Raw genomic sequence first — 21,398 nt, forward strand, 5'->3', positions numbered from 1 at the left:
TGCCCCTGGGGTGGACGACCCTTGGTTAGGACCCCACATATCTGCTTGTTGGGTCCTCAAGGCAGAAGTAAGCAGATTTCTGTAACCTCCTGGGACGGCAGAAAGAAGCCCAGGGTCAGTCTCCTGTCCCCACACTTGTCCCAGAGCGGTCCTCCCCTTTCCCTTTGGTTCTGTGTGATGTTAACTGCTTTTACAGCCGTCACGATAACGCTGAACACACCACCTTGGTTCTGGCAGGCTTGGTCCTTTCTTGCCCCACTGAAGTATTGAGAAAACACATCACACACGGGCTGGGAGCCGAGGGGCAGGTCTGGTCTCTGCTGAGTAAGGACCATCGACCGGAAGGAGGTTCGAGCAGCAACCTCACTTGCCCTTTGGCTTTTTGCCTGATGCACGTGCCCTGCAATCAATTCACCAGGTGAACCTACCTCCCTACTCAACCTGAATGTGCTGATATATTGGAATAATTACCAGGTAGCCCACCTGAGGAGTCTCCAGGAACCCCAGGTAGGGTGAGCCTCATGGGGGTAAAGAGGCAAACAGGCCTAAAGTGAATACCATAAAACATTAATTCCTAAACACAAAAGAAGCTCACATGTATCCTTCCCTTCTTCTTAGCTTTGAAGATTTTCAAAATAAAAAGTTTTTAAAAAATAAAGTTAACGTAAATGAATTTTGGTTCATGGCACTTTCTGAAGTCATCCCACAAATATTATAAGATGTAAGAGATGAATGTAGCTATTTCATGTGTCCACTGACAGAAGAATGGACAAGCAGACCATGGCCCATCCACACAATGAATGTTGTTCAGCCTGAAAGGAAGGCGGTTCTGACACAGGCTGCAGCATGGATGAGCGCTAAGCGCATTATGCTCGGGGACATAAGCCAGACATGGAAGAACTAGTGATGTCTGAGTCCACTCCTACAAGGCGGAGAGCAGTCGGCGCCACAGACACAGAAAGCAGGATGGTGGGTGCCAGGGGCTGAGGGAGGGGAATGGGGACTGAGCGTCTCATGGGGACTGTCTCAGTTTTGCAAGATAGAAGTAGTTCTGGAGATAGCGGTCACGGTTGCACACCAGTGTGATGGACCCTGAAATGCGCACTTCAACAGGGATTAAGATGGCAAATGTTACATGTATGTAACCACAAATTTTTAAAACTTAAAAAAAGAAGACAGTCAGTGAATGCAATAAGATGTACAACTTTCCTAATAATCGAGGGATTGAAACCATAAGAATAAGCTATGCATACACTTGCCAGACTGGCAGACAGGAAAATCACAGTCAGACGTCAGCCTGGCTGACAAGAAAATCACGGCGTCAGACGCCAGCAGGACCCGGAGCAATGGGAAGCCTGGTGCAGCTGGGGTGCAACCACTTCTGAACCTACCCTGCCTCAGACCGCAGGGTCCAAGCACACATGGCCCACAGTGCTGCTCCGACCTGAACACAAACCCACGAGCACCGCGCCAGGACGCACAAGTGTGGACTCTGCACCCTCAGGAGCCAGACCAAAACCAACCTAAAGGACATCATGAGCGACATAGAGATGAAGCGTGCAAGCTCAGATAAGGGAATGCTCCAGAGCCGTCAAGTCAGTTTGTGTTTAGGTATAAAAATTATCTTTAAAAAATTTTACCCCCCAGATGAAAGAATCAGGGAGACATTGCTGAGCCACCCAGGGGGCCAACCAGCACACACAGCACATGCGCACAGAGTGGGGCTGGGCAATGCTGGGCCGCATGCCAGGGGGACCACGCGGACAAGACCACTGGCTCGGAGGCAGAGGACAGCAACCTTGGGGTAGGGGAGCAGGCTGCAACTGGAGAAGGCACTCCTGGGTGTCCGCTCGTCCTGCTCTGTCTCATGATTTTATGATTACTGTATACATGTACACAGTGTAACCCTTACTATGTAATTAAAGCTAGCCATCTTTCTTTATTAAAAAGTTCAGTTCAGTTCAGTCCACTTAGTCATGTCCGACTCTTTGCGACCCCATGAACGGCAGCACGCCAGGCCTCCCTGTCCATCACCAGCTCCCAGAGTCCACCCAAACCCATGTCCATTGAGTCAATGATGCCATCCAACCATCTCATCCTCTGTCGTCCCCTTCTCCTCCTGCCCTCAATCTTTCCCAGCATCAGAGTCTTTTCCAATGAGTCAGTTCTTTGCATCAGGTGGCCAAAGTATTGGAGTTTCAGCTTCAACATCAGTCCTTCCAATGAACACCCAGGACTGATCTCCTTTAGGATGGACTGGTTGGATCTCCTTACAGTCCAAGGGACTCTCAAGAGTCTTCTCCAACACCACAGTTCAAAAGCATCAATTCTTCAGTGCTCAGCTTTTGTTCACAGTCCAACTCTCACATCCATACATGACCACTGGAAAAACCATAGCCTTGACTAGATGAACCTTTGTTGGCAAAGTAATGTCTCTGCTTTTGAATATGCTGTCTAGGTTGGTCATAACTTTCCTTCCAAGGAGTAAGCGTCTTTTAATTTCATGGCTGCAATCACTATCTGCAGTGATTTTGGAGCCCAGAAAAACAAAGTCAGCCACTATTTCCACTATTTCCCCATCTACTTCCCATGAAGTGATGGGACCGGATGCCATGATCTTAGTTTTCTGAATGTTGAGCTTTAAGCCAACTTTTTCACTCTCCCCTTTCACTTTCATCCAGAGGCTCTTTAGTTCTTCTTCACTTTCTGCCATAAGGGTGGTGTCATCTGCGTAGGGGGTCTCCCAAACAAAGTAGAAGGGGACCTTCCTATAGCAGGAAAGAAATGAATGGTTTCTACCCGTGAAATCTCGATACTGGGGCCCCGTACACCACCAAGTCTGATGACAACCGAGTGAGCAGGGCGCGGGCACAGCGCCCAGAGGAGACCCCTGCCAGCGGTCACGGTCACGCTTCTGAGGAGCCCCGCGTGCTCCCGCTTCTCAGCGTCCTGGGAGCACGCTCCCGGCCGGGTTGCTCCTGCACAGCTCGGCCATCACCGTTGCTGGGAGAGAAAGAAGAAGCGTGCAGAGAGGAAGGCTGGGCTCAAGCTGACCCCCTGCTTCCGTGGAGACGACGCCACAGGCCCTAAGAGAGGATGGAGAGGCCAGGGACCCAGCCTCGTGGGCGCTTCACAGTCACAAGGCTGCCGGCTCTGAATGATACCGGCTCTGTAAAAATGTCCGTGCGTAACTAATCGAAAATAATTAAAAACTGAGCAGAAAGTGAAGAAGAAAATTTCCACGGTGACTTCCACACACACTGTTTAAAACAAAAACTGTGAAAACCTGCTGCACATCACGAATTGTTAGAGACGTGCAAATCAAAACCACAACAAGGGATCACTCTGCACCTTTGAAAGGCCATCCTCAGCCTACAAAGAATAAATACGGAGAAGACATAGAGAAAAGGGAGCACTTCTGTGGTGCTGATGAGATGTGAATGGTAAGAATCACTGCTGAGAGGAGTATGGAACTGCCTTTTTTTATTTGGAAAACAGACATTGATGCCAGTGCCGGTCACTGGAGGACTTAAAACGTGTTCTGCTCAGTGCTTCCTCAGCGTCAGCACCGGCAAGCTGGAAGGTGCCTGAACAGCAGCTCCGCCTGAAGCCGGCAGACAGCCGCTGTGAGGGACCTGAGTTCCTGTAAACCTGATACAAACACAACACTGGAAACCAGCTCTACTTCAACATAAGATCAGAACGAAACCACAGGGGAAAAGGAAACAGAAAAAAGGGACAGGAAGAAAGCTTGTGACTGCTTTCCACAACAACGTCAAAAGCTGTGCTCATGGGCACTCGCTCTTCACAAGGTCTGCGGGTTGTGAGTAAACAACAGCTGTCCTCAAGAAACATTCCAGAAGTGTTCATCCAGAACCAATTCTAAACAAGGCAGATGTTCAAGAAGTTACTGGCAAGAGATAAGTTTCACTCACACCCTTTAAAAAAAAAATCACAGGAAATTATGTTAACATTATTAGTTATTTGAGAAATGCAAATCCAGACTGCAATGAGGTATCACCTCACACCTGTCAGAATGGCCATTGTCAAACACGCCACAGAGAATCAGTGCTGGAGAGGGTGCTAGGAAAGTCAGTCTGTAACCAGAACAGTTAATTTTGAATTAACACTGGGTCTGCTTCTGCGACTTTAACCCATGTCTTGTAGGTATTGTGGGGGTACATAATGGCCTGCCTCAGAGAGACAACCTGCCCTCTCACCTGTGAAGGACTGTGAGATCCCTGAGCTCTTTCTGCTCATCAAGAGGACCCACTCCACATGACTGAGCATTTCACCTCCATATCTGCCACTCCCCACTCCACTTGGGTGGATAGTCACACGCTTATGGATTTGACATTAACTGAAGAAGAAAGAATGGTTATTGACAAAGTTAGGGAGGAAGTGCACCAGTTCCATCTGGTGGATCTGAGTGCAACTCACAGCTGATCGCAGTCTCCACTGCGAGCCCAACTGAGACCCTAATAACGGGGCACCCCACTTCTACAACATTATGGATGTATTTTAATGAGTCTTCGAAAAGGAGTGCCCAGACAAAAGAGCTTAAACAAAATTCAGGAGCTAAAACAAAAACCAAACGAAGATCCATCAGAGTTTCTAGAAAGGCTTTATCAAGCTTATAGGCGTTACACACTTTGAGGCCCATGAGAATGTAAGGGTGATAAATACTACCTTTGTCGGGCAAAGCGCCCCAGACACAAGGAGGAAATTACAGAAGCTAGACGGTGCGTTTGGAATGAACCTTTCTCTATTAGTAGAAATTACTTTTAAGGTATTCGACAACAGGGAACAATGCAGAAACAAGAAGGTGAAAACCAGAAGGCGGCCTTTCTGGCAGCAGCGCTGAAGACCAGCAGCCTGAAGGAAGGTGGTGGGGGACAATGCACTTACGTAAGGAGAGAAGCGCTGAGAGAAGATACTGAAAAATAACAGAGGGAAGGCGGGAGCCTCTCTCCTGGGAGGAAGAAGCACCCGTGACGAACGCAGAAGCTGGGGGCTCCTTTGGACTTAAAACGTCTGATCTTAATTTCCCTCAGGAGGCCCAGGTAACCCTGACAGTGGGGAACAAGTTAATCTGACTTTCCAATAGACATGGGTGCCACCTACTCTGTGGTAAACACCAAAGCAGCACAGAAAACGTCCCAGTCTATCAGGGTCATGGGGATTTCTGGAGAAGTAAAACAATTAAACATTTTTACAACCTCTGGAATGCTAATTAGGGTATCTTACCCTTCCATATAGCTTCTTATATAAGCCAGAGGGTCCAATTCCCCTTGAGGACAAGATCTCCTTTGTAAATTAAATGCTCAAGTAACCATCTCACCAGAAGAGCTTGACATCAGGGTTCCACTGGAGCACGCCTTGAGCCTACAAGTGACAGTCATAGAAACCCCAGAAAAGGAAACAGAATTCTTTCCCCCTGAAGTCTACCACAAGGTGAGGTCAGAAGTGTGGGCTGATGGCACACTGGGGAAGGCCATAAATGCAAGACCAATATCAGATCAGATCATATCAGTCACTCAGTCATGTCCGACTTTTTGCAACCCCATGAATCGCAGCACTCCAGGCCTCCCTGTCCATCACCAACTCCCGGAGTTCACTCAGACTCATGTCCATCGAGTCGGTGATGCCACCCAGCCATCTCATCCTCTGTCGTCCCCTTCTCCTCCTGCCCCCAATCCCTCCCAGCATCAGAGTCTTTTCCAATGAGTCAACTCTTCCCATGAGGTGGCCAAAGTACTGGAGTTTCAGCTTTAGCATCAGTCCTTCCAAAGAAATCCCAGGGCTGATCTCCTTCAGAATGGACTGGTTGGATCTCCTTGCAGTCCAAGGGACTCTCAAGAGTCTTCTCCAACACCACAGTTCAAAAGCATCAATTCTTCGGCGCTCAGCCTACTTCACAGTCCAACTCTCACATCCATACATGACCACAGGACAAACCATAGCCTTGACTAGACGGACCTTTGTTGGCAAAGTAATGTCTCTGCTTTTGAATATGCTATCTAGGTTGGTTATAACTTTCCTTCCAAGGAGTAAGCGTCTTTTAATTTCACGGCTGCAGTCACCATCTGCAGTGATTTTGGAGCCCAGAAAAATAAAGTCTGACACTGTTTCCACATTTTCCCCGTCTATTTCCCATGAAGTGATGGGACTGGATGCCATGATCTTCGTTTTCTGAATGTTGAGCTTTAAGCCCACTTTTTCACTCTCCTCTTTCACTTTCATCAAGAGGCTTTTTAGTTCCTCTTCACTTTCTGCCATAAGGGTGGTGTCATCTGCATATCTGAGGTTATTGATATTTCTCCCGGCAATCTTGATTCCAGCTTGTGTTTCTTCCAGTCCAGCGTTTCTCATGATGTACTCTGCATATAAGTTAAATAAACAGGGTGACAATATACAGCCTTGACAAACTCCTTTTCCTATTTGGAAGCAGTCTGTTGTTCCATGTCCAGTTCTAACTGTTGCTTCCTGACCTGCATACAAATTTCTCAAGAGGCAGATCAGGTGGTCTGGTATTCCCATCTGTTTCAGAATTTTCCACAGTTTATTGTGATCCACACAGTCAAAGGCTTTGGCATAGTCAATAAAGCAGAAATAGATGTTTTCCTGGAACTCTCTTGCTTTTTCCATAATCCAGCGATGTTGGCAGTTTGATCTCTGGTTCCTCTGCCTTTTCTAAAACCAGCTTGAACATCAGGAAGTTCACGGTTCACATATTGCTGAAGCCTGGCTTGGAGAATTTTGAATTCTCCAAGAATTTTGAGCATTACTTTACTAGCGTGTGAGATGAGTGCAATTGTGTGGTAGTTTGAGCATTCTTTGGCATTGCCTTTCTTTGGGATTGGAATGAAAACTGACCTTTTCCAGTTCTGTGGCCACTGCTGAGTTTCCAAATTTGCTGGCATATTGAGTGCAGCACTTTCACAGCATCATCTTTCAGGATTTGGAATAGCTCAACTGGAATTCCATCACCTCCACTAGCTTTGTTTGTGGACAGCGAACTGAAATGGACTGGAATGGGTGAATTTAACTCAGATGACCATTATATCTACTACTGCGGGCAGGAATCCCTCAGAAGAAATGGAGTGGCCATCATGGTCAACAAAAGAGTCCAAAATGCAGTACTTGGATGCAATCTCAAAAACGACACAATGATCTCTGTTCGTTTCCAAGGCAAACCATTCAATATCACGGTAATCCAAGTCTATGCCCCAACCAGTAATGCTGAAGAAGCTGAAGTTGAACGGTTCTATGAAGACCTACAAGACCTTTTAGAACTAACACCCAAAAAAGATGTCCTTTTCATTATAGGGGACTGGAATGCAAAAGTAGGAAGTCAAGAAACACCTGGAGTAACAGGCAAATTTGGCCTTGGAATACGGAATGAAGCAGGGCAAAGACTAATAGAGTTTTGCCAAGAAAATGTACTGGTCATAACAAACACCCTCTTCCAACAACACAAGAGAAGACTCTGTACATGGACATCACCAGATGGTCAACACCGAAATCAGATTGATTATATTCTTTGCAGCCAAAGATGGAGAAGCTCTATACAGTCAGCAAAAACAAGACCGGGAGCTGACTGTGGCTCAGATCATGAACTCCTTATTGCCAAATTCAGACTGAAATTGAAGAAAGTAAGGAAAACCACTAGACTATTCAGGTATGACCTAAATCAAATCCCTTATGATTATACAGTGGAAGTGAGAAATAGATTTAAGGGCCTAGATCTGATAGATCGAGTGCCTGATGAACTATGGAATGAGGTTCGTGACATTGTACAGGAGACAGGGATCAAGACCATCCCCATGGAAAAGAAATGCAAAAAAGCAAAATGGCTGTCTGGGGAGGCCTTACAAATAGCTGTGAAAAGAAGAGAAGCGAAAAACAAAGGAGAAAAGGAAAGATAAAAGCATCTGAATGCAGAGTTCCAAAGAATAGCAAGAAGAGATAAAAAAGCCTTCTTCAGCAATCAGTGCAAAGAAATAGAGGAAAACAACAGAATGGGAAAGACTAGGGATCTCTTCAAGAAAATCAGAGATACCAAAGGAACATTTCATGCAAAGATGGGCTTGATAAAGGACAGAAATGGTATAGACCTAACAGAAGCAGAAGATATTAAGAAGAGGTGGCAAGAATACACAGAAGAATGTACAAAAAAGATCTTCACGACCCAGATAATCACGATGGTGTGATCACTGACCTAGAGCCAGACATCCTGGAATGTGAAGTCAAGTGGGCCTTAGAAAGCATCACTACAAACAAAGACCAATATAAATTCCACTAAAAATGATGCTGGAACACCTAATTTAAAACAATATCCCCTAAGACAAGATGCCCAAAAGAATCCAGTCAATTCTGGAGAAGTTTTTAAAATCAGGACTGATCAGACCTTGCAGGTCTCCATATAATACCCCTATCCTCCCCGTAAAAAACCAAACTCAGGACAGTATTGTCTTGTTCAGGACTTGAGGGCTATTAATGAAGTAGTCCACGACTTACACCCTGTGGGGCCTAATCCACACGCTCTGCTCACAACTGTTCCCAGAGAACACAGTTGGTTCTCAGTCCTGGATGTGAAGGATGCTTTCCTCTGCACTCCTGTTGCAGAGGAATTGCAGCTGCTCTTTGCCTTTGAATGGCAGGACCTGGAAACACAGCGAATCCAACACCGCTGTTGGAGAGTCCTGCCGCAAGTGTTCAAACCCCCTACCTCGTTTGGGGAAACGCTGGCTAGAGACCTCAGAGACTTAATGTTGGATGAAGGGCTTTTGCTCTTTGGATGGAGCAAGATGACATGGAGCCTGGATGACATGCTCATGGCAAGCCCTACATATCACAAGTGTCTAGAGAATACTATCAGGACCCTGAACTCTTTGGCCAAATGTGGATATAAGGTCCCCAGGAAAAAGCCCAGATATGCAAACAAGTCACATATCTGGACTTTGTCCTCTCCCAAGGACAACTGGACCTCTTGCCTGATGGAAAGCAAGCGCCTGCAGGTTTGGGAGCACCGAAGATCTGCAGACAACTGCAAGGTTTTCTGGGAATGGCAGAGTTTTATCTGATTTGGATCCCAAATTATGGGCTCACAGGGAAGCCCCTGAGACACTGAAGGGACATGACCTTGAGCCTCTTACTTGGAGTAAAGAGGGCCAAACAGCCTTTGAGACAATAAAAAGGTCAGCTCCAGCTTTGGACTACCAGACCTAAAGAAACCCTTTAAACTGTATGTCCATGATACACAAGATAAGCCTTGGGGTGCTAATCCAAACCCTGGGGAATGTCCCCCAACCTGCCGCCTACTTCTCAGAACAACTAGAACAGCCTGCCAAGGGCCGGTCTCCTCGTCTGTGAGCTGTGGCAGCTACTGGTGGCACACTTCAGGACGCTGAGAGGTGCACCGTGGGGCAATCCCCACTGTGTGCGCCTCATCATGTCCTCCCTTTGCTGCAACAAAAAGGGGGCTGCGGGCTGTCTTCAGGAAAGTGCCAAGCCGTTCTCCCCGACAATCCCCCCTGAGACTTCAAGTCACTCACAGCACTCCCGTTTAATGCTGCACCCACAGGTCATGGAGCTGCAAACTCCAGCAGACCAGACCTAAGGGACAAACCCCTGGCTGAGCCGGAAACAGAACTGGTCACTGACGGACGCAGCTCTGTGGACCAGTGCCAGCGTGCCTGGGTGTGCGGTGGCAACCCTGACACAGAAGTGGAAGCAGAAGCCCCGCCCCGAGGGCTCAGCTCAGAAACCGCTGCCTCAACGGGAGCTCTGCGCAGCCCCTGGGGGCCGGGTGCCCTACGGGCCCCCTCCCCCTGAAGAGAACAGACAGGAGTGCAGCGGGGGCACGGTGCTTTTATTATGATGGGGGTGGGGAGCGGCACGAGTGTGGCTTCCAGCCAGTCTGCGGCGGGGGACGGGGTGGAGGGGGTGGCTGTGCAGGGTGTGGACAGTGCGGAGCAGGAGAAGGTAGGTCAGGAGCAGCCGGTGAGGAGTAGGTCCTGGAGAAGGAGGCGCCATTCTACTTCCAGCGCCCGGTGACCTTGGCCTTCCCTCGAGTCTTGGAGCTGCAGGAAGCAGGACCCAGTCAGGGGGGCCGGGGTGGACGGGGGCGACAGTGGTGGAGGGAGCTTCCAGGGGTTGTGGGGGTGCTGAGGGCCGATGGGGGCAGGGGCACACTGAGCTGCCTGCAGAGGCTCAGCCCGAAGCAGCCTCGTGGAGGGCAGGGGCCTGACCACAGGGGTGGGGAGGGGCCGGGAGACCATGGGTGAGGGTGGAAGCTGGAGTCAGACACTCACACTTTCTGGTTGTCATTGATCCTGTTTCGGAGAACATTGATCTGAAAGAAACGGTGGGAAGAGTAGCTCAGGCACCCCCCGCGAGGGGGCCCAGGTGGCCTGGGGAGGTGGGCGGGGCTGGGGGGCAAGCCGTCCTCCTGCCTGGCATCTGCGTGGCGGGGACCACACTGCCTCTCCCAGGACCCACACTGGGCCCCAAGTGAGCGTGGGGGAGCGAAGGGGCCGAATCGCTGGTGAGCCCCCGACTCCACAGGAGGCCTGGCCTGTGCAATGGTCCTCTCGGTGGACTCAGGGCGCTGAGCTGCTTCCTCAGGCCAGAAGTGGGGGCCCTCAGGGCCGGGACCCCAGGAAGTGTCTGCTCAGCCCCAGTGACCCTCAGGCTCCAGGAGCACCAGCCCCGACAAGGGTGGGGAGCACCACCAGACAGGCCCCAGGGGTTGTGGGGGGACAGAGGCCACCAGCAGGGGTGCGGGCAGCAGCCGCTTACCTCGTATTTCTGCTGCTTGAACTTCTCCTGCAGGTCGAACTTCTCCGCCTCCAGGTCGTAGATGTTCTGCCACAGCTCCTTGGCCTTCTCCCTGCACAGGCCAGCAAGAGAGGTGAGCAGTAAGAAGGTCCCCACCTGCCTGCATCTAGATCCTGACCCCCCAGCCCTGGCCTCCTTCGCCCCCAGGCCCTGCACCCTGGCTTGGCCTGGGCAGTGCCCAGCACTGCAGGCGGATGCCAGCGCTGCCAGGACAAAGCCTTAGGACATGGAGCTGGGGAGCCCCAGCGGGAAGGAGAGGGAACCAAGCGCTGCCTGCCAAGAAGGCCCAGGCCAGCCCCCCGAAGCCCCCGCGGGAAAGTGGGGCAGCAGCACCCAGTGATGCGAGGCGGGACGCCCTCCAGAGGTGCAGCCCCGCAGGCAGCCCACCTCAGCTGGTCTTCGTTCAGGTGGTCGATGGCCAGCACCTTCCTCCGCTCGGCCAGAATCTTCTTCTTCTTCTCCCGCTCGGTCTGTCTCTTCCCACTTTTACGCTCTGTCTGGAGAGAGTAAGAAGCGGGGGAGGGGCTAGAGAAGCCCCGCCTTCCCTGCACCCCCAGGCCTGGCAGGGAGACAGGCCTGCCTGCAGCACGGCTGCTGCTCACCTCCCTGCTGCACACCCAGGCCAGCAACACCCAGCCTCCCCGCCTTCCCGCCCAGCACCTTGCCCTCCCCAGGCTCCCCAAAGGAGAGGGGAAGGACCTGAGGACCAGAACCTACCTGGGCCTGCACAGCGGGACAGCGGGAGAAGAGCCCCAGAGAAAGACAGGAGAGGCAACAGACAGAGGGAGAGACAGGAAGAGTGGAGACACGAAGGAGAGGCGTCAGCTGCCTTGGGGAGCCGGCTGCTGGACCCGTGTGCGGGCTGGGGGCAGGGCCGACTGCCAGCAGGCCCTGCTTGAGGGTCACCAGGAGGCAGGGCCCGGGGGATGGCCGGGTCCACAGCACAGAGACTTCTGCTCCCCCTCCCCCCCACTCCAAGAACAGGGGGCACCACACTAGGCCCTGTGATGGGTCCTAGGAGGAAACCAGCCTGCATCCAGGCAGCACTCAGCTGCTTTCCAGGGTATCTCGTCTGACCATCTCAGAGCAGGCAGACGGCACCATTAATGCCATCCTACAAATGGAGAGACAGCCTCCAGGCTGCAGGAGGCCACACCAGGCAGACCTGAGATGGCGCTTCGGGCCTGCCGGCTGCACCAGCCACCCGGGAAGAGCGCTGGTGCTCTGGAGCCCCCAGCCCGGCAGCTCTTCCCAGGGAAAGCCAGCCAGGGAGAGCCAGCTCGGGGTCTGGGTGTGAGAACGCGGTCTCCCAGCAGTGGCTGGGCATTTCTCTCCCGAGACCCCCTCAACAGGAGGAGCCGGAGGCCCCACCTTCTGGATGTAGCCTCCGAAGTGCATCATGTTGGACAGAGCCTTCTTCTTGCGCGCCTCGTCCTCCGCCTTCCTGCGGCTCTCCTCCTCCTCTCGGCGGGCTCGCTCCTCCTGGTTCCCGCGGGGAGAGAATGGGTTACGCTGGGGGCCAGACGCCCTGAGTCTGGGCCAGCACTGAGGGCGCACCCGGCACATGTCTGGCGCTGCCGGTGCCCGATGGGAGAAGAGGGGCTGAACAGATGGGCTCCAGCTCCCGAGGGCCTGCTACTCTCCAGGACAGGAGGCCCTGCCGTGGGGGCCCACCCACAACTGCGCAGGAGGGGGATGCGGGCTCGGCTCCCGGGGGCGCGCTGCGGAGGGATGGGGCGTCTCCTTAGACACTCTGGGCATCTCTGTCTCCTCTGCTGTCAGAGCCGGGACAGCGACCCTGGGCCCCGCGGACGGAGGCCAGCGGCCACTCACCGCCAGGCGCGTCTGCCGCTCCTTCTCGCGCTCCGTGCGGATGCGCTGCTGCTCCGCGCGTTCTGCCCGCCGCTTCTCCTGCGGGGAGGACGCAAGGCTGCGGTCACTCGGGACGGACCTCAGCCCCCGGAGAGGGCCCGACGGCCTTCGCCGCGGCCCCTGAGTGCCCGCCGGCCCCGCCCCCGCCGGTGTGGACACCACTCTGTGCAGGGAGGTGGGGGCCAAGCCCTGTGGAGCAGGAGCGGGGCGGGGAGGAGGGGCTAGAGCGTGGAGAGAGAATCCAGGCTCAGGGTCACGGCATCTGCCCTTCATCACTGGGGCGGGGTTGTGCCCAGGGTGCGGGAGGTGGGAGCTGAGATGCCAACTCCGCTCTGCCCTGGGGGGTGGGGGAGGGAAGAGAGCACGGGGCGGGGCCCTGGGGGCTCCTTCTGGACCTCCTCCCAGACGCCCAGAGGGCACGACACCCACGATCCTGTCTTTGAGGGAGACCAGCTCCTCCTCCTCCTTCTTGCGGTTCTCGAAATGCGCCTCGATCAGTGTCTGCAGCTCGTTGAGGTCCTTCTCCATGCGCTTCCGGTGTATGTCCTGGGGTGGGGGGCGGGGGGCGGCACTCAGAGGCGACCCCGCCCGCAGGGCAGGAGCGAAGCCTTGGGGTCGTGGGACCAACCGGGGCTGAGCTCAGGGTGGTGTCGGACACGGTGCCCCTCCCCCCGTGTCCTCCCCCAAGCGTGGCGGGGTGTGGGGGCGGGGGGCTGAGGTCTTTAGTGGGGCGGGGGCTGCCCTCCTTGAGCTGGCACTCACATCGAAGTCCACCCTCTCTCCATCAGGGATCTTGGGCGGCACCAAGTTGGGCATGAAGGGCCTGGTGGGCAGAAGGAGGGGTGAGTACCAAGCCCTCCCTGCATAGAGGGGCTGTGTTACCGGGGATGGGCAGGTCCCTCTCCTCCCTGCAGAAAGGCTGAGACCCAGCCTCCACGCGGTGACACCAGCACAGTGCCCACCCGGGGTCCCCACGCCCACTCGGGACTGGGGTGCCTACAGTGGCCTCATGTATCCTCACAGTTACCTGGAGTGGAAACCACTCATCTCGTTCAGGAAGACAGAGGCTCAGAGACATAAGGCTTTGCTCAAAACCATGCAGCCAGGAAGTAGAGAGGCTTGGCTTGCACCCTGGCTGACCCACACTCCTGGCCCCGACCCCAGGAGCCCAGGAGGCAGCGGTCGGCCTCACACACCTCACCCACTCACTGTGGGACTCCAGGCTAGGACACTGAGCCCTGCTTTCCTGTCTGCCCTCTGGTATGGGGATCTGAACCAAGACACCGCAGTGTTTGCTCCAATGAGGGGATGGGAAGGGGCTGAGATTGCCAGGCTGGGCTGCTTTTGGAGCGTCTCCTGGACTGTGTGCTGAGGCACCATCAGATCGCGGGGCTGGCATTTCCAAAGCCCCACCCTCCTCTGCACACAGAGCTCCCATGTGTGTCCTGTATAGCCCCAAGTTGCCTTGTATGGCCCTTTGTGACCCTCTGAAGCCATATGCCTAGACTGACACGCTTTCACTGCTTGGCTTCTCCAAATTTTTTTCCCTCATGTCCTCCTCCAGCCACCAAGGACAGTGTCCCAGCTCTCCTGAGGGGTTGGACAGGGTGTCTGCCCAGGTCCATGGCTGGTCTGTCCTTTCCCTCTAGATGGGCATAGTGCTGACTGTAGCAAGGTTAGGGTTAGGGTTAGGGTTAGGGTTAGGGTTAAGGTTAGGGTTAAGGTTAGGGTTAGGGTTAGGGTTAAGGTTAAGGTTAGGGTTAAGGTTAGGGTTAGGGTTAGGGTTAGGGTTAGGGTTAAGGCGCTGGTGACTGAGTGTGGGTGGTTTTCAGCCGCCCCACCCCCTACCCCCACACACCCAGCAGAGACTCTTTTACCGCACACAACCTACACAGCTGTACAGGGTGGTCTGTGTCTGCCGCATCCCAGCCTGTGCCCACTGTGCCACGTGCACCCAGTCCTGTCCCAAGGGTTCTCTCACGGGCCCTCTGCTCCCAGGGCTTCACCACTCACCTGGGCTTGGGCTTGAACTCCTCCACCGGGCCATCTGGAGAGGAGGAAAGCACGTGAACTTGGGGTCAGGAGGCCTGGATCTGGCCCCACTGTGCCCCTGATAAGCTGGCACCCATGAGCCTCCGTTTGCCCGTCACCAGTGAGTCCCTCCCATCCCCGGACTGCAGGAGCAACCAGAGCACTAAGCGGCAGGGCTGCAAGCCCCAGGCTCCACTCAGGGCTGATGCTCAGGGGGTCTCGGGGACGCGAGTGCACACAGCGCTCTCAGTCAGCAGCGCCTGCCACACAGGGAGGAGGGGTCGGGGACACATCCTGGGGTCCTGGCCCCAGAGTCCCTGCCTAAGTCTCTGCCTCCGCAGTCGCCCCCCAGACCTGAGGCGGCTCAGGACCGGAAGCTGATGGGTGTGACTCCAAGCCCCAGTGTGTGACTCGGGCCACCTGGGCCCCTGTGAAGGCTGTAGGTCAACAGCGCCCACAGCAGTGACCTACCCCATGGACCATCCGCACCTGGGATCTCAGCCCCAGACACCCTACCCTCCCGTGGTTCACCCAGGCTGCAGAAACCTCATGGATAGATGTGATGTGACCACTGCCCTGACCCAACCTGGCCCCCTCCCCCTGGGCACCTCCAAGGCACCGTTTCTGGAAGGAGGAGCCCAACCTGCAGACACACACGGTTCTATGCCCACACCCCCAAGGTCTCCCCCGCCTCCCCCCAGGGTCTCCTCCTCCCCCCCAGGGTCTCTTCCTGCCCCCCAAGGTCTCCCCCTCCCCCCCAGGGTCTCCTCCTCCCCCAGGGTCTCCCCCTCCCCCCAGGGTCTCCCCCACTCCCCAGGGTCTCCCCCTCCTCCCCCCAGGGTCTCCTCCTCCCCCCCAGGGTCTCTTCCTCCCCCTCAAGGTCTCCCCCTCCCCCCCAGGGTCTCCTCCTCCCCCCTGGGTCTCCCCCTCCTCCCCCCTGGGTCTCCCCTCCCCCCCTGGGTCTCCCCCTCCCCTCAGGGTCTCCTCCTCCCCCAGGGTCTCCCCCTCACCCCAGGGTCTCCCCCACTCCCCAGGGTCTCCCCCTCCTCCCCCCAGGGTCTCCACCTCCCCCTAGGGTCTCCCATTCCTCCCCCTAGGGTCTCCCCCACCCCAGGGTCTCCCCCTCCTCCCCCCAAGGGTCTCCCCCTCCCCCCAAGGTCTCCCCCTCCCCACCAGGGTCTCCCCCACAGCTGCAGGAGGGGCTTCCCCACCATGTCCCAATGGCCAGTGGGCCTCACCTTCAGCCTCTCTACCTTCCTCTTCTTCTCCATCTTCTGAACAGAACATGAGAAAGGAGTCACGGTCCCGATTCCAAGCTCAAGGCCCTGCCAGTAGCCCCCTGTCCCCCCAACATGTCCTCAGCCAAGGGGGCCCTGCAGGGCTCCAGGTCCAGGATCCGCCTGTGCACACCTGCCAGGGCCCAGGACCGCCTGGCCAAAAGAAGCAGGTGCAGCGTGTACTGACGAGGCTGAGCCCAGCCTGGACGGGGGGCTGCCCAGGCTGCAGAGCACGGTCTAGGGGGCCTTCCCGCTGCCTCAGGAGCAGTGCTGGGGCCCTTGCTGCCCCAAGCTCAGAAGGGCCCCCTTCCCCCCTCGCTCCAGGAGGGGCCTCACCTGCGGTGCAGGGCTCCCCAGCCTCAGCCTCGCCTCCAGCCTCCTCTTCCACCGCCTCCTCGTGCTCTGGAGAAGCGGACCAGACAGTGAGCGGGCCCGGCGCAGGGAGGGGTGGGGCCCAGTGAGTGTGGGGGGACCTGTGTGGCTGACAGGGGCCGCTCTGTTCTTGGTTTAAACCAGAAGCTGCAAACTAGGGCCCAATGGCCTGCAGACCGTTTCTAGAATGTTCCTGGAGTGGCAGCTTCAGCAGGACCAGGGGCCACAAAGCCTGGAATGCTCCGTGTCTGCTCCTTCAGGGGAAGTCTATGCAAGGTCCTCTCGTTTGAAACTTTCCTCTCTGGGGCTGAAGGCCCCTCTGCACCCGGAGGTGCTGTCACAGTGGGGCCGCCTCTGGGCCCCGTGTCTGACTCAGCCTCCCTCCCCAGCTCGTTCTCTGATGTCACAGCACAGGGTCAGGGTCCTGTCCTAGACTCAGGCCCTGGAGCCCCTTCCTCAGTGTCTGGAACCAGAAAGGACCCGTGTGGGTGAGAGGCTGCCCAGCATGGGAGAGGGCTAGGGCCTGGGCAGAATTCGGGGCGGGGGGGGGGGTTCTATTTTCATCACTTGCTGGCAGGGTGTGGCCCCCAGCCCAGTCAGGCGCTGGAGCAGACAGGCAGCATGGCCCCGTTAGGACTCTGCCCGCAGGAAGCGGGGGCTGGTAGGGGGACTTTGCTCAGCTGGGAGCAGGGGCTGGGGACAGGCGAGATGCTTCCTGGGCAACCCCCACCCCCGTACCTTCCTCGGCTGCTTCTGCTCGGGGAGGAGGCGTGAGCACAAGAGAGGACAGAAGAGACAGTCAGTTTCCAGCCAGGCTGTCTTCCCGCCCAGTGAGAGTCTGGGTGTGCTTACCTTCCTGCTCCCTGCAGCGTGAGGGGAGACGCTGTCAGGAACACAGCACACACGTGTACACACGCGCGCACACACCCCATGACCTTTTCCAGGAGACTTTTACCCCCGTGCTGGGTCCTGGAGTCTGCCCAACCCCACCCACAGCCCAGCCAAGCCCGGCTCCGTTCAGCTGCCTCCCCCCGACCCCCCCAGGAAACCTGGCAAGTGCTGGTCCCTGGGCTCTGCACGCCCCCATCCCCGTCCACCCGGCCCAAGTCCACGGGCACAAGCCCTCCACTCAGCCCCCAGTTCTGCACCCTCGGTGCCCAGTACGGGGTCTTCAGGGTCCAAGCGATGTCTGCGGTCCTATCTGCCCTGGGCACTGCCTCCCCCAGGGACGACTGACTGATGGGTTGCAGTGTGCCCCCCCTCCCTGGCCCCTGGGACAGGGAAGAGGGCAGGGCCAGCAGCCCCCAAGGCCGTAATGCCAGGTCTGGGGCGGGTTTCTGGGCACAATGGCTCTGTGGCCTCTGGGACCTCACGGAAACTCTCTGGTCTTTTCTCAGGAGGCCCAGCCCCTAGCCCCTAGCCCAGCCCATCCCCTATCCCTGGGTCTTCATGGCCAGCCCCCTGCCTGGGGCAGCCCGAGGCAACAGGCTGGAAGCAAGGGTGCGGCTCTCCCCACGCCCCCGACGGGCACAGCCCCTGCCCAGCACCCCAGGACTCACTCATACTCCTCCACGGCCTCTTCCACGTCCGACATGGCCTCCTCTTCCTTCTGCAGAGAGACAGACAGTCCGGGTGGGCAGAGGGCCAGCCGCCCAGCTCTGCGGGAAGCCCTGGGCCTGCCATCCCCCAGCCCTGGACCAGCTGCACCGGGCCCCCGCCCCTGTCGGGAAGAGACACCGTCCCAGCAGGGCCAGGCTGCAGGCTCCACGCCCCTTGGACACGGCTCTGAGTCTTTCCACAGCCAGGCCTCTCCCCCGGAAGCAGCTCAGCGACAGGGAGGAACCCGCAGGGTCAGCCGACACCCAGAGCCAAAATCAGGGCCCACGGTCACGGGGAGGAGCCGCTGCCTGCAGTTCTGTCTGTAAAGCTCTCAGCACCGCCGCGGGGCAGACACAGAGGACAGAGCAGGGCCGCGGGGCCTGTGGAGGCCAGAGGGACACCCGGGGGACACGTGGGGGACACGTGGCTGCAGAGCTGCCCAGGGCCACTCTGCTGGTGGCTCCACAGACACACAGGTAAACGGCTGGGGGGCTCACCCTCACACACGGTCACACACACACACACAGCACACACCAGACACTAGATGACACACACCAGACCCCAGACACACCACACACCCCAGACACACACCACACACGGGGAGTACAAGCTGAGCAGGGAACCCAAGGAGGATCACAGATGAGGGAATGCCCACGTGCCCGCCTGTGTGATGGTTCCCTGGGGACCCTGGGCGGGTGTGGGGTCTGTTCATCTCTCACAGCTGCTGTCTCCACGAAAAGCCCAGTTCCGTGGAGTTTCTCCAGGGTGTCCCCCACGCTGCGCTGAGAACAGAAGCCGGGGCCCGAGCCCCCATCCCAAGGCCTGTGTGGAGGCAGCCCAGGGTCCCACACGGAAGCGTCTTGCTGCCCCGTCGCTGTGAGCCCAGGGAGAGGCCAGAGGGGTGGCTGGGATGCAGGCATGGCTCGGGACACGGGCTCCACGCCCCGTGTGTGTGACCATGGGAAGGCCATTGGCCCCCTGTGCCTCAGTTTCCTCTTCTCCAAGGGGAGGAAGGCTGGGGTGAAGGGAGGCTGCGCCCAGCGCTGCGGCCGCCAACCTGTGACTCAGGCCGCAGTGACAGCGCCCTGGATGGGGTGCTGATGCCCCCTCACCTATCCCCCAGACCCCACCCTCACTGCTGAGACCCACCCAGACACCTGTCTGCAGACGTGCCGCGAGCCCCAGCTCTGGCAGGTGGCATGGTGTCTGCCACAAGGCAGCCCCTTTGAAGCTAAGAGGTGCTGAAGGTGCCCTGCCCACAGCCCCCGGGGTTGCAGCTGCCTCGGGCCGCAGCCTCAGGCTGGCAACTCTTCTGAACCTGCTCCCAGTCGTCCAGCCCTGCTGGGTCAGAGCAAACAGACCTACAGTGGGGCAGGCAGGGCGGGGCTGGCAACAGGGCGCTTTGGACTGAAGCTGGCTCCCCTGGGTGGGGGTACTCATCCCAGAGAGTCTCCAAATGGGGCCTGGGGGGAGAGCAGCAGAGGGATAGCCCCCAGCCCAGGGTGGGTGAGAACTGGCAGGTCAGCACTGCTTGGAGCCCCAGGGAAGCAGTCAGGCCAGGGGCCTGAGCCCTGGGAGGAGTCTGTCACCCTGGGGTTCAGGGAGGTCTTCAGGGAGGGGGTTGGCCGGCCTGGGGTGCGGCTCTCACGCTCTCTCCTCTGTGGCCCGCCCCCCTGCCGGTTCTGAGCCCCCGCACAGCCCTGTGAGCCCCCCTGCTCCTACAAACACAGCTCCTAAAAATAGAGCCGCTCAAGAGGCAGGTTGGGGTGGGGGAGGGCTTCCAGCCCAGAGGAGGCATCTGAGATCGCGTCCAGGCGCTGGTGGCAGGAAGGCGGGGGGCCGGGGGGGGCCTCCAGTTGGGAGAGAGGCCGGCAGGCCCCCACCCGCCCTTTCTAGCAGGTTGCCATCACAGCCAAAAGGCCAGGGTCACCTTTCTTGGGGAATAAAGCAGAAACCATAGAAGGCAGAAAGAACACTGGCCATGCTGTCAAAGGCCCAAGTTTAATACCCAGCTTTGCTGTGTGACCTTAGCAGAGTCACTTAACCTCTCTGTGCCTCCGTTAACCTATCCATGAAACAGAAGAGTGGAGGCCCCACTCTCAGCCCTGTGCCCGGCAGGCAGCTGGACCTGACCGCAGCTGTTGGCCCACCCTCAGAGCTGGACCAGGGCAATGCGATCCTCCCAGATTCCTCTCCTGCCCGAAGACCCAGGTCAGAGGAGGAATTCAAGAGGTCAGGCCTCCCAGCTGCACCAGGACAAGAATGAGCCTCAAACGCCCATCTCCAGGCGCCCGCTCCCCGTGTTCCTTCAGGAGGGAGTGGTTCTCCCTGAAGAGCTCCAGCAGGCGCTCTCCCCAGGGGCATGGGGGGCAGGGACCCTGGGTTGGTGGCACTGGACTCAGGGTTAACACGCTGACCCAGGGAGCCGGGCCCCCCCCACCGGGAAGTGGGTCTCTCCACGCTGCTCAGCCCGCACCCTGTCCAGGGTGGGGCCCAACCCTGCGTCCGCCTGGAAGAGCCTCCGGGGTCCCTGGTCCCCTGGCTGCCTCTGGCAGGCGGCCTTTCTCATCAGTTCTGACAGCTTCTGAACCCCAGGGAGGAGGATGTGGCCGCGAGGACTGTACTGACTTGTGTGGGCACCCACGGCCCGGCTCTGCTCCCCGGGGAGTGGGGAGGACCTGCCCAGGATGGGGCAGGGGCTCCCCGCCTGGAGGGAGGAGGCTCCAGGAGAGGGTCCCCGGGGGTCGGAGCATCATTTCATTTAGAGGCCTGGCAATTATCTCTCCATCCTACAAAGGAGGAAACAGACCCAGGGAGGGACAGCTATTCACCCAAGACCTTCCACCCGCCCCAGGCTTTCAGTGGGAGGTCTGTGATTCAGACCCGAGTCTCCAGCCTCAGGCTGAGGGTCGGTTAAACTAGGCTCAGGGATTCATCTCAGAGACGCCACCCTCTAAAGCTCCCGAGGGAAGGGGGCCTCTCCCAGCTCCGACACCCAGTCAGAGTGGACACTGCGACTTGGGACAGAGGGCCCAGACTACAGGGCACCCCTCTGCTCTTAGAGCCTGCCCCAGTCTTACCCAGAACAGGAGCTGCCAACGGGTCTTGTGGTGTCTGCTCCACCTCGAGGGCTCTGGGCGAGGGCAGGGGCTGGACAGGCTTTAAGCAGGCCCGCGCCCCGGCGGTGGGAGGAATGTGCGCAGGAGTCACGCCGGGGGTGGCGGGGGCAGGGGGAGAGGGGGTGTTGGCTGCTATTTTGGCAGGTGCCAGGGACAGGGCTAAGGGAACATGTACCCCAGGCCATATAAGCCCATGTGGTCATCCAGCTGCTCAGATAAGCTATTTAAAACCAGGACAGACAGGCAGGGGACAGGAGGGAGCAGGCACATAACACAAGCCAGCTGT

The 21,398-nt window shown here is 57.1% G+C and overlaps 1 protein-coding gene across 4 annotated transcripts; it reads right to left on the reverse strand.

Annotated features, from left to right (window-relative positions):
* Positions 1-9,853: 9,853 nt before the first annotated feature.
* Positions 9,854-21,128, reverse strand: TNNT2 (troponin T2, cardiac type). 4 transcript variants are annotated; one of them, XR_015142909.1, is made up of 14 exons: positions 21,074-21,128; positions 17,954-18,003; positions 17,133-17,257; positions 16,359-16,424; positions 15,984-16,016; positions 14,728-14,761; positions 13,477-13,537; positions 13,144-13,260; positions 12,676-12,753; positions 11,560-12,324; positions 11,230-11,339; positions 10,804-10,894; positions 10,317-10,357; positions 9,854-10,085 (listed from the first exon to the last, which is right to left on the reverse strand). XR_015142909.1 is itself a non-coding variant. In XM_086342953.1 (14 exons), exons 7-14 carry the CDS (start codon positions 13,528-13,530, stop codon positions 10,040-10,042), a joined length of 648 nt encoding a protein of 215 aa, XP_086199079.1. In that variant the 5' UTR covers positions 13,531-13,537; positions 14,728-14,761; positions 15,984-16,016; positions 16,359-16,424; positions 17,133-17,257; positions 17,954-18,003; positions 21,074-21,128; the 3' UTR covers positions 9,854-10,039. The 4 variants fall into 4 exon arrangements, 2 of the variants coding, with proteins under 2 accessions (XP_086199079.1, XP_086199078.1); XR_015142908.1 differs by having other exon boundaries at positions 15,984-16,019; XM_086342953.1 differs by having other exon boundaries at positions 12,214-12,324.
* Positions 21,129-21,398: the final 270 nt, after the last annotated feature.

The sequence above is a fragment of the Bos grunniens genome, chromosome 16, assembly GCF_055505025.1.
Source record: "Bos grunniens cultivar Pamir isolate PY7600 chromosome 16, Bosgru_T2T1.0, whole genome shotgun sequence".
Classification (NCBI taxonomy): domain Eukaryota; kingdom Metazoa; phylum Chordata; class Mammalia; order Artiodactyla; family Bovidae; genus Bos; species Bos grunniens.